Source organism: Suricata suricatta, chromosome 10 (genome assembly GCF_006229205.1).
Source record: "Suricata suricatta isolate VVHF042 chromosome 10, meerkat_22Aug2017_6uvM2_HiC, whole genome shotgun sequence".
NCBI classification, from domain to species: Eukaryota; Metazoa; Chordata; class Mammalia; order Carnivora; family Herpestidae; genus Suricata; species Suricata suricatta.
The window spans coordinates 48,721,464-48,733,408 of record NC_043709.1 but is presented as its reverse complement, the minus strand read 5'-3'; the positions used below and the strand labels follow the sequence as shown (position 1 = coordinate 48,733,408).

Here is an 11,945-nt window from a genome sequence, read left to right as displayed (position 1 = left end):
GTGCCAGGCACTTTCTAAGAGCCACCTTTCAAGAAGCCGTAGGACACTTAAGAGAGCATGTTTCCCATAAGATTTTCACCAGTGGTGTTTTAATTTCGTATGATTAACTTGCAAGTTAAATCCTGAAATGATTTAAATCTCTTGTACTGGACAAACTAAGTGAAGCCCTGGATGAGAGCTCCAAGCTACTACCACTGGAGTCAAATTCAAAGTGATCAGCCGCAGAAAACATGAGCATATCCCGGACATTGGCCTCTGACCTCAACTTAAAGAAAACCCAGCTCTAAAATACTTGACAGTGGTGGTGCTAAAGTTTACATAAGCACCAAGTACGCACCATCATTGATGCTAGTCAGTTCCTATGATGGAATGAAAGGTAAGTAACTTGGGGCGCCTGGCTGGCTCAGTCGCTGGAGTATGTGACCCTTAATCTTGGGGTTGTAGGCTCAAGCCCCAAGTTGGGTGTAGAGACTATTTACCAAAACAAACAAACAAAAAAGGTAAATAACTAGTATATTTAGGCTGATATTGTCAGTGGTTTAGTTGTAAAACATTAGCAACTTTTTACTTCATGGATCAACATTTACTTGTTACTGTTCCCTCACAAACTACTTGTTCAGAACTATACCAAAAGACAAAAAAAGGCCATGGATAACCTTTTTTTTCCCCCCCAACTATTTTCTATTAGCTTCTTTTGAGAAAATGTGTTTAAAAATTACCCATTGGGGCACCTGGGTGGCTCAGTTGGTTGGGTGTCCAACTTTGGCTCAGGTCATGACCTCACAGCTCGTGAGTTTGAGCCCTACATTGGGCTCTGTGCTGACAGCTCAGAGCCTGGAGCCTGCTTGCATTTCTATGTATGTGTCTCTCTTTCCTTCTGCCCTTCTCCCACTCGTGATCTCTCTCTCCAAAAAAAAAAAAAAAAAAAAAATTAAAAATTAATCATTAACCTTTCTGTGAACTAATCACTGACTAAATTGAGAAAAGTCTATTACATAAAATAATCTTAAGATTTTCCTGGCATTAAATTTTAAAGATTCAAATCCCCTCAAATATTAAGGTCATATCTTAGCTCTATATGGTGTCACAGCCTAGGAGTGTGTTTGGCGTAAATCTGTCTTGATGACTAAGTAACTTGACTCTAATAGACTTTTTAAATATAATTTATTGTCAAGTTGGCTCACATACAGTGTATGCAGTGTGCTCCTGGTTTTGGGGGTAGATTCCCATGGTTCATCGCTTACATACAACACCCAGTGCTCATCCCAACATAATAGATTTCACTTTTAATTTTGTTTTCCTCTGAAGCTAATGCCCTCTTCTGAGTAGATGCTCATAAGATCGCAAGTTCTAGGTCTCCCTATGTCCCCAGCACCTGGAAAAGTTCCTAGCACATAGTAGCACTCAATAAATATTTGTTGCTCCAGTGAACATACAAGGATGGTCAACAGGACTACCATAAAATTTCAGAAGACACAAAGCTTTAAATTGCTTAACTAGGGGCGCCTGGGTGACTCAGCCAGTTAAGCATCCGACTTCAGCTTAGGTCATGATCTCACGGTTCGTAGGTTCAAGCCCTGTGTTGGGCTCTGTGCTGACAGCTCAGAGTCCAGAGCCTGCTTCAGATTCTGTATCTTCCTTTCTGTCTGCCCCTTCCTTCCCTGCTTGCACTCTCTCTCTCAAAAAAAAAAAATAAATAAAAATAAATAAATAAATACAATAAGTTGCCTAACTAAAAGTAAACTGATAAATAAGAGTGAAATTAGTAAACTCCAGCAAGACGGACTTCACAAAAATGACTTCATTTTACCAGCATTCGCAACAGTATAGTCTAGTCTTTAGAACACTAGTTTGAAAGAGTCATAAAGTTAATCAGGTTTCTTTGTTAGATCTCTAGAAGACTATACTAATACTAAGCTAAAGACTTTCTATGAATGTTCAAGTTTGTAGCATTTCCCAAACTGATGTGATTACGAAATATAGTTTTCACCATACATCCAGGAAAAGCTGATTCTAAGAAACACACTGTGAGAAATGTTGTGTTCTATTGGCTCCATAATATAAAAACTGACCTCAAGCTAGTTCCCGGGATGTTCTATCTCCTAAAAAGAAGGTGCATATTAATTTGTAGATGTTAATATTCTACCTAAAAACTTAAGATTTTTTAACAATTGAAGATGGTCTTCTCTTCTACTAGAAAAACTACGGACATATGAAAGAAAAGCACTTCAAGACCTAGATAAAATATCTTTTATTCTGAATTAAACAAAATCAAAACTTTAAACAAGCAGTGCTTATAAGATCCACTGACATATTTTAAGTTGTGTAAGTTTTCTTTAAACCTGAGTTAACTCAAATCTGTCAGTAAAACATCTTTTTTATCTTTATGGAGACCAAACAATTACAACCACAGTAACACCTGATAGAATTTTGATGTCTGAGGCCCCTGAACTTTGGACAGCATCCAACTGAAGTATCAGTATCATTTTCATTTATGAAAGAAAATATATTATCAAGCTCCCAAAACAAATTTGAGGAGTTAAGTTGGGTTTGAATTGAAGAAAAGGCCAAGTTAAATCTGAAAACACAGTTTTCATTTGCTGAAAGTTGAAATCCACATATACATTCTACTCAAAGACCTGCCCCAGGTAAGATTTTTCAAGTTTTTTTTTTTTTTAATGTTTTATTTATTTTTGATACAGAGAGAGACAGAGCATGAGAGGGGGAGGGGCAGAGAGAGAAGGAGACACAGAACTGGAAGCAGGCTCCAGGCTCTGAGCTAGACGTCAGCACAGAGCCCGACGCGGGGCTCGAACCCACAAACATGAGATCTGACCCGAGCTGAAGTTGGAGGCTTAACCAACTGAAGCCACCCAGGTGCCCCAAGATTTTTCAAGTTTTTAAGAGTCTACCAGGCCAAACCCTTTGCTGCCTTTACTGCCTTTGCTTTGCTTTTCCCCTTCTTTTTTTCTCGCTTTGCCTTCAGCCTTTTCCTTTGTCTCTGGTTCATCCATATGGGGTATTGTCCATGCTGGTCTAGAAGACTCTTTTTGTTTCTCTTAATATCAGTCTCCATTTTCATGTCATCTGAATAAAAAAAAAAATGGTAAACTGTTAACGCTCATGAATAAAGAAACAACCTGTGAAAAAGCATGTTAATGCGATGAGAACATCAGAATTGAAAGTGGTTCTGAAACTACAAAAGAAAAGAAAATCCCTTTCTCTATGCAATACTCTGACGAAAACTCCTCATAGCCCATTCAATGGACTCAACAGGCTCTCATGGTTCCTACAACCACGAAAGACATAAGAAGTATTTGTGAGGGACTAGAGATGTCATGTATTTAGTCACTAAGAAACTTTCCGAAGAACGTTTGACTGTCCTTTGGATTAGTAAAAGTTAAGTATCAACCATTTAGCATGTACGGGTTTGAGTTAGTGCATGAAGGATAAGTGTGTGGCTGGGAGCATAAGCCAGTTACAAGAACATTTCTCAGAGTAGGTGCTTTCTCGAGCTAAACAGGACAGGTAAGCCTATTAAGTGCACCCACACTTTTAATGGACAGGCCTTAGAAGTAAATGAACTACGAATGGCAGCCACTTCGCATGAAGTGCACCCGGAAGAGGTGGAGTTGTAAGCACCAAGCCTGTGATGGGCAGATGACAAAGGAAAACCGGGATGGGGTGCCCGACTGGCTTAGTCAGGAGAGCATGCGACTCTCAATCTCAGGCTCCTATGAGTTCAAGCCCGATGTTGGGTGTAGAGGTGAAAGGGAAGGAATGGAGAGGTCACGGGAGGGGAGGGAAGAGAAACCTGGATATAGGGTTGCCTGCCTGGCTCAGTCAGTAATACATACAATTCTTGACCCTGGCGTTATGAGTTTGAGCCCCACGTTGGGAGTCGAGTTTACTTAAGAAAGAAAGAAAAAAAAGTACATTAAAGAAGAAGAAAAGCCTGGATACACACTGGGGCTGCCACTCTTATCCAGGTAACACCCAGAGACCAGAGATCTTCCCGGCAGGAAGCTCTGTGCAACCATGCTGTGGAACATCTGTCACTGACCTTATCTACTGTGAAGGACAGGCCCAAAATGTCCTTCCTCGGGAACGTACCAGGGTACACAAGGTCTTGCATGATCACTACTACCTGACATTGTATTAATTCGTTTATATGGTTTTCATTCAGTCTCCTCCAATACATTGTAAACCCCATCAGGACGGAAGCAATGTCTGGTATTCATCATTGTTTCCCCAGTAGTGAGAACAGTGGCTGCTATACACTAGCCATTCCATAACTAGTTTTTGAATGACTGTTTTAGGTGTTGTGCTAGGTTTTGGGAATACAGTGGTCCAAACTGGAATCTACAATGTTCTGCTGAAGGGAGAAATAACAAAGCAAACCACAGCCTGTGTTAAGTGGCTTTAAGAGAAGCACCAGAACCACATTAAGTAAGACCCAGCAGGCTCTGATGAGCGCAAGGAAAGACAATGAGATGTTTTAAGAACTGGAATGACAATAACTTGCCTTACTTATTCTAAAAATATCACAATGTTTCATATGTCAAAAATTAATCAAAAGGGGGTGCCTGGGTGGCTCAGCTGGTCGAGCATCTAGCTCTTGATTTTCGCTTAGATCCTGATCCCAGGATCCTGGGATCAAGCCCCACATCAGTCTCTACAATGAACGTGGAACCTGCTTAAGATTCTCTCTCCTTCTCCCCGCCCCGCCTTGTGTGTGCTCTCTCTCTCTCTCTCTAATTTACCAAAAAAAAAAAAAAAAAAGAACCAAAAGGGAGCAAGAACTGAAGAGAGAAGTAAAACAGGCTACTATCTTGGTTCAGGCAAGAAATAGTGGTCATCTTAAAGTGAAAACATGAAAGGAGGAAAATGGACAGATTCCTGCAGTATTTTGGAGACATTCAGGATGTACTGATGGCTTAGAGGTGGGAGATAAAAGAAAAAGGGATCAAGGTAACTACTTGGTTTGTGGCTTAAGAAACTGAGCATGTAGTTGAAGGAAACAAAATAAGGGGAAACAGAGGCCTGAGGGCAGAGACGAGCAACCACACTGCAAAAAGGCAGATTACTAAATGGAGACACTCCCCCCTCCCCTCAGTTCTACCTCCACTGAGTTCCTGAAATACTCTAAGAAGGAGAGAAGCTGGACATTGCTGTGGGCAGGAGATGAGAGAATTCCTCTCTGAGGATGCAAGAAGAGGAAAAGACCTAGGTTCTGAGATAGATCCTCTGCTATGGAACCTTCTAGGTTCAACCAAATGATACTCCAAGTCTAACAGCTGGTAAGTCCTCCCCCACACCTTGCTCCCCCTCCCCTGTCAGCTTACATTCATCATTTTAGTGCTTTACTTTTAAATATAAACGACCATTCATTACTAGACTTTGGAGGAAGCCTCCATTGTGAAAAAAAAAAAAATAAAGGCAGGCAAGGGGTGGAGGGAAAGATGAATTCAAAAAAATAGACAATGCATAGAGTAGACCAAAATTTCTCAAACTACAATGAATACTCTCAATAAGATTAGAGAAGATATATCCATTAAGAACTTCAGGCTATAGCAAAGAAAAAGTAAAAGAGAAAAAAGAACTTTCAGAAATTAAAAACATTACAGCAAAACTAAACAATTCAAAACAATAGATAATAAAGCTATGAAAATCAGAGTAGAAGAGAAATTAGAAAACAGAAAACTGTAGAATAAATTGAACAGACTCAAAACCAAACAGGCATCTACCATGCAAAATATATAAAGAACACTTACAATTCAACAAAAGTAGGATCCAATGTAAAAACTGGCAAAGGGGCACTTGGGTGGTTCAGTCAGGTAAGCGTCCTGACTCTTGATTTCAGCTCAAGTCATGATCTCAGGGACATGCAATCGAGCCCCACATCATTAATTCCAGCATGAAGCCTGCTTAAGATTCTCTCTCTCTCTGTTCCTCACCCGATGACATGCAAATGGCCAACAAGCATATGAACACATGTTTGACATGTGCACATGTTCATGTGCTAATGACAGGAAATGCAAATCAAAACCACAATGAGGTATCACTTCACACCCAGTAGGATGAGGTGAAGGAAGGAAGGAAGGAAAACAAGGGAAAACTGGCATGCCTGATATAGAAAACAGTACACAAAATTATCAAATGACCCAGCCAATTCCATTCATAAGTACGAATCCAAAAGAAATGAAAACATATAGTCAGACAAAAATGTGTACACAAATGTTCGCGGCAGCACTAGACACAACAGCCAAAGCGCGGAAGCAACCCAAATGCCCATCACCAATGCATGGATAAACAGTATGTGGCACGTACATAAAATGGTATATTCTTCAGCCTTAAAAAGGAAGGACTGATACATGCTACCACATGGATGGACCTCAATCAAACACATGAAGTTCAGTGAAAGAAGTCAGACACAAAAGGTCGTCTGTTACAGGATTTCAATGATATGATATATCCAGACTAGGTAATCCATAGGTACAGAAAACACATTAGTGGTTGCCAGAGACTCGGTGAAGGAAGGAAGAGGGAGACTGTTTTATGTGTATAGAGCTTCCTTTTAAGGTGATGAAAATGTTTTGGGAAAAGAGGTGATGGTTGGACTACATCATCAATGTACCGAATGCTCCTGAACTGTATACTTTATGTTACGTGAATTTTACCTCGGTGACAAAAAAGGAGCAAATGGGTGGGCAGAGGTGGTGTACCTATGAGGAAAAAGAGACAGTCAAGGAGAGCAGAGTGAGAGAGAAATGTGAGATCAAGGGAAGGATTTTTCTTTCTTTTTTGAAAAGGGGCATCCTAGGACACATTTATGCTGTTTGAATGACCCAGTCAAGAAGACAGACCGATAAGCAGGGGGAAGGCACATAGCCCTTGAGAATGGAGAGGATTCAGACCACAAGTGGAGATACTGGCCTTTGACAGAGTAATATTAGCAAGAGGGAAAACTTCTAGGATCAGAAGGCTGAGGATCACTGCTCTCTTCCATGACCACTGGGCACCACTTAAATATACTTCTATTTTAAGAACTTGAGGATTATGAGTGCTTATTTCAGCTTGCTGCCCAACTGTTACATGAAGATGTGAAAACCAAGTAGTCTTTTCTTATGCTGAAGCTAATAATATATACAGCCTTTAACTTTAGACTGTGATTAAGACAGAGGTACCTAGAATCTGCCAAATTCAAATACAGGGCAACTTTGATTTTTTAGGAAAACAATTTAATGGCATATAAGGATTTTTTGAATGGAACTAGATCTTACAAAGGATAAAATGAAAAATGATCTGCTATATTGCCTAGTCCCTACTGAGTAGTGTTCTCTGCCAATGAGGATGCATCTATGTTCATTCGTCAACTCCTGTTACACGATGTCTGACTTAGGCTATTGTGCAAGCCTAAACACTCTGAACAATCCAACACGTGCCTATTCACATAAAGTGGCTCTAAAATCGTTGAGCATAGAATCTCTAGCAGCATCATAAGCCTTTAAAGAACTAATGGGCATGGCAGCAGGTTTGTAGGGAAGCATGTGTGGGAAAGAGTGGAGGACAGTCAAAAAGGGAAAAAGTCACAAAAGGAAATTGACAGAATTATTAATTTTAGTTATTTTTAGAGAGAGAGAGAGAGCAGAGGAGGGGCGCAGAGAGAGAGAGAGAGAAAGGGAATCCTAAGCAGGTTCCTCACAAACCGTAATATGACCTGAGCCAAAGTTAGATGCTTATCCTATGGAGCCACCCAGGTGTCCCTATTATTATTTTTTAAACAAAGCACTTAAACTCACCTTTTTATTTTTTTTTTAACGTTTTTATTTTTTGAGAGACACACAGAGCGTGAGCGGGGGATGGTCAAAGAGAGAAGGAGACACAGAATCCGGAGCAGGCTCCAGGCTCTGAGCTGTCAGCACAGAGCCTGACACGGGACTCAAACCCACAAACTGTGAGATCATAACCTGAACTGAAGTCGGCCGCTTAACCAACTGAGCCACCCAGGCGCCCCCAAACTCACCTTTTTCATCTTGCACCACACACTCAGTCTTCTCTTGACAGTGTTTGGGTACCACCACAGTTGCTATCTCTTGAACGTCTTTCATTAAAACATCACCATCTATTTTAAGAATACTTTTAAGTCTGCTGAGTTCCTTTGGGGCATTCTTTTTTCTCTTTTCAGCACGCATCTTCCTTTTCCACTTACTCCGTAAGCTTTTAGCCATATTTTACCTGGAAAGCTATCAGAAATACATATACAAAAGCAAAAAATTACTTCTAAAGAAAGGGCAAATCCTTGGAAAACTAGGTCAAAAGGTATCTCTACAAAACATGAACAAATGGGAGGTAACAAACTTCACTCTGTTCATGATTTATGACAGCATAATGTACAAATTATGTCAGAATCAATACTGCATCTATAGCCATTAAGTAACAAGAGCACCAAATCAAACTCCCTGCAGTCACTGGCTAACTGTAAGTCAAGCCAATTCTGAAAGCTCCTGGAGTTTCCAGACAAGATGCAGAAACTGAATTTCCCCCAAGATGCAAAGAGCATCATCACCTTACATTTATGCAACAACTTACAAATTACAAAATGTTTTTATAGGTTATCTTTTAACCTGATTACCTCCAAACTTACAGGACACCCTACCCCAGTCTTCCTCATTATCTTCCCCTCAACTCAATCTACCTACTTAAAAAAAAATTTTTTTTTAACTTTTTATGTTTGAGAGAGAGACAGAGCACATGCATGGGAAGGGCAGAGAGAGAGAGAAAGACAGAGGACAGACACCTAGCAGGTTCTTGCTGACAGCAGAGAGACTTATGCGTGGCTCAAACCCATGAACTGTGAGATCATAACATGAGCTGAAGTTGGATGCTTAACCCACTGAGCCACCCAGGTGCTCCTCAATTTAGCTATTTTAAACTTGTCTGTATCCACTCTTGCTGTTCTTCATCCTTAGCCCCAGCCCTAAATCCGAGTTAGTGTGAGCTTTTAAAAACTTAAGGAGTTTTTCATATTCTTTCATGGAATTCTTTAATGATATCCCACCTCATATTCAAGATCTACAAGACTATTTGTGACCTTTAACTCTATTTTATCTCGGGCCCCAGGTTCCACTCCATCATCAAGTACCAATTACATCGGAAAAAGAGCTCAATCAGTGACAACCTAGGCACAGTGTGGGGATGTGCGAAGGAATGGGAAGAAAGAAATTCTAGGTATAATAAAGGGTTTAGAGGAAGGCTTTTGAGAGAGATTTATAACATAATCTTGATTGCATTGATAGATGTTTATATACATATATCACACCTTACACTGGGGTGCCTGGGTGGCTCAGTCAGTTGAGTACCAACTCTTGATTTCAGCTCAGGTAATGATCTAATGGTTGGTGAGTTCCAGTCCCCCTCAACTTCCATGAGCTCTGGGATGACAGTGGGAGCTTGCTTGGGATTCTGTCTCCCTCTCTCTTTGTCCCTCCCCTCTCTCAAATAAATGAGCATTAAAAAAAACCACTTACACATTTTAAACATGTGCAATCTAATTATACATCAATCAAGCAGTTACATAAAACGTTAAGACATGATTTTGGGGGGAAAAAGAAAACAGAAAATTTTCAAAGTCCAAACTACCTCCACTCTAGTACCTTCACAATTTGCCGCTTCTATGCCTAGAATGATCTTCCCAAAGCTTGCTCCTCCATTTAAGTACCTCTGAAAGGGCTCCTCTGACCCGCCCCGCCCCCCCATAAGCTTCCCTCCTTTTATTCTCCACCACATCGTCCTTTTCTTTCTTTTTAAATACGTATTACAATCTGAAATTATTTATTTCCTGTCATCCCGGTGAACTGCGGGCTCCGCGAAGGCAGGCGCTAACTAAATAGGTCTTGTTCATCGTTGGCTCCCCCAATGCACTGAGCATCTGTTGAATGGATAACTAACAGTCAACAGTTATGGGACCACAACCAGCAACCACAAACTCGCTCTGTTCCCCTGTCTACAACAATCCAAGCCTGCGAGGGGCAGGGACAGAGGGATTGCGGTATACAACTGGGAGTGCCCAGGGTAACCGGAGCGAGACTACCCACAAAGCAGGGCTCCACCTCGCACAGAGCACGGGGAAGCCCGAGGGCCACCATCTACACCACGGGAGACCCTCGTTCCTGACGGGCTCAACCCTGCCCGGAGAGGGCCAAGGCTTGAGATGAGACTCTACGGGAGGCAGGATAGATTCCCAAGTCCCAGGCCCCATTGGGCCCGGAAAACAGAGAACTCACCAGGAAAGTCAGAAACTCGCAGATGGCACGCACACCACGCAGACCGGAAGCCTCGACACTTCCGCCTTCCTGCCGGCGCCTTCCACCCACTCCCGGGAGCCCCGGGCGCGCTGCACGCCGGGAGCCGAGACACACCGGAAAACCTCGAGGGGCGGGCCCTCCTGCAGTCTGGCGCTGACGCATTTCCTCCCTCTAAGGGGAATGCGGATTTAAGAACTTGACTCCTCCCCCAGGGGTTCTCCGAGGGGATTTGAAGATGGCGGAAGATCCGGGTGGACGTTGGGCGCCAGCTAGACCAGTTTCCCGAGCGTGAGCCGGAGTAGCTCCGACACGCTAACACAAAATGTAAATCCTGCAGTGTGCTGAGTCGACTTTTACATCTCAGGTCCTGCATCACCGTTCACACGATACTTATTCTTTGGTTTCCTTAGACTGAACCACCCCAGACACACGTTCTTCTAGAAGAGGAACTGAAATCTTTATTTGCAGCCCTTATAGTTTCACATCAAGGTTGATGATCTCACGTATGTACACTTTTGTCAAAACTTACCAATTGTACACTTTACATGTGTGCTATTTATGTCCTTTATACCTCAATTTTTTTAAACCAGAAACCACCCTCTCCCATCCCAAAGAAAAATTCCAAAGCTAAAAAATCAAACTGATTCAATTCAACCAATTTTTACCTGGCTAACAATAACTTAATGTAAACCAGACGTAATTCTAAGCCTAGGATAGTTGTCTTAGGTGATGGTCACATTGGTCACGAACACCAGTTTTTTGTTTGCTCCTAATACCGTGGCTTTGGAACCAGACAGGTCTTGTGTTGCATTTTTAGTTCCAACACTTCCATGTGAGTAATAAAAGTATTCCGGAGCCTGGAATGCCTTACCAATAGGCTCAAGCTAATACAACCTAATTGATCCTAGGTAGGTGACAAGAGCTCAACAGATGGTAGCTTTTATAATTTTTAAATAAGTTTAAACATGTACAGTACCGTTTCTTTATTTTGAGAGTGGGTGAGAGGGGCAGAAAGGGAAAGAGAATCCCAAGCAGGGTCCAGGCTTTCAGTGCAGAGCCAAAAGCCAGTTTCCATCTCACAAACTGTGAGATCATGACTTGAGCCGAAATCACAAGAATTTTGGTTGCCCAAAAAACTGAGCTACCCAGGCACCCCACAGTAGTACTGTTTCTAAGCTGAATTTTCCAGAGATTTATAACATATACCAAAAACAAAACAAACCAAAACAAAAACCCAGGAAATCGTCTCTAATGATTCCTAATAAATTTCTGTCTGGTTGCTAGAAAAGTAGAGTTCTTTCTGAGATAATTTGTGTGTACCTTCTTTCTTTAAACTTGTGTCCTTGAAGAAACCCTGCAACATAGGGAAATTACTACACTCAAAATGCAGCAGGGTTTTTTAAGTGGCTGAAAAACTCATATGGTGGCACATAAAAAAGCACATATTAGAAACCTGCTTTCTTTAAATAAGAGATTAAGCCTTTATAAAGCAAGTGAATTTCTATTTTACAAGTTAACCATAGATCTTAGCTGCCTCTCCCAAAATACATATTCACATTGCATTTTAGAGAAAGCTCATGGACAGTCCTAATTAACTGCACCTCTCTTAATAAATCAGATCAAGGGGTGCCTGCGTGG

General features: G+C 41.4%; 1 protein-coding gene across 1 annotated transcript; it reads right to left on the bottom strand.

The window, feature by feature from the left end:
• Window positions 1-2,827: 2,827 nt before the first annotated feature.
• LLPH (LLP homolog, long-term synaptic facilitation factor) lies at window positions 2,828-10,433 on the bottom strand. The gene is made up of 3 exons (XM_029955320.1): window positions 10,287-10,433; window positions 8,027-8,246; window positions 2,828-3,087 (listed from the first exon to the last, which is right to left on the bottom strand). The coding sequence occupies exons 2-3, from the start codon at window positions 8,229-8,231 to the stop codon at window positions 2,909-2,911; spliced, it is 384 nt and encodes a 127-aa protein (XP_029811180.1). The 5' UTR covers window positions 8,232-8,246; window positions 10,287-10,433; the 3' UTR covers window positions 2,828-2,908.
• Between the last annotated feature and the right edge of the window lie 1,512 nt (window positions 10,434-11,945).

What these genes read in the sequence shown, in the direction of transcription:
- LLPH (XM_029955320.1), bottom strand. Translation starts at nt 8,231, where the DNA reads ATGGCTAAAAGCTTACGGAGTAAGTGGAAAAGGAAGATGCGTGCTGAA. An exon ending in TGTGGTGCAAGATGAAAAAG is followed by an intron (nt 3,088 to 8,026) that starts GTGAGTTTGGGG and finishes TTTTTTATTCAG; the next exon opens with ATGACATGAAAATGGAGACT.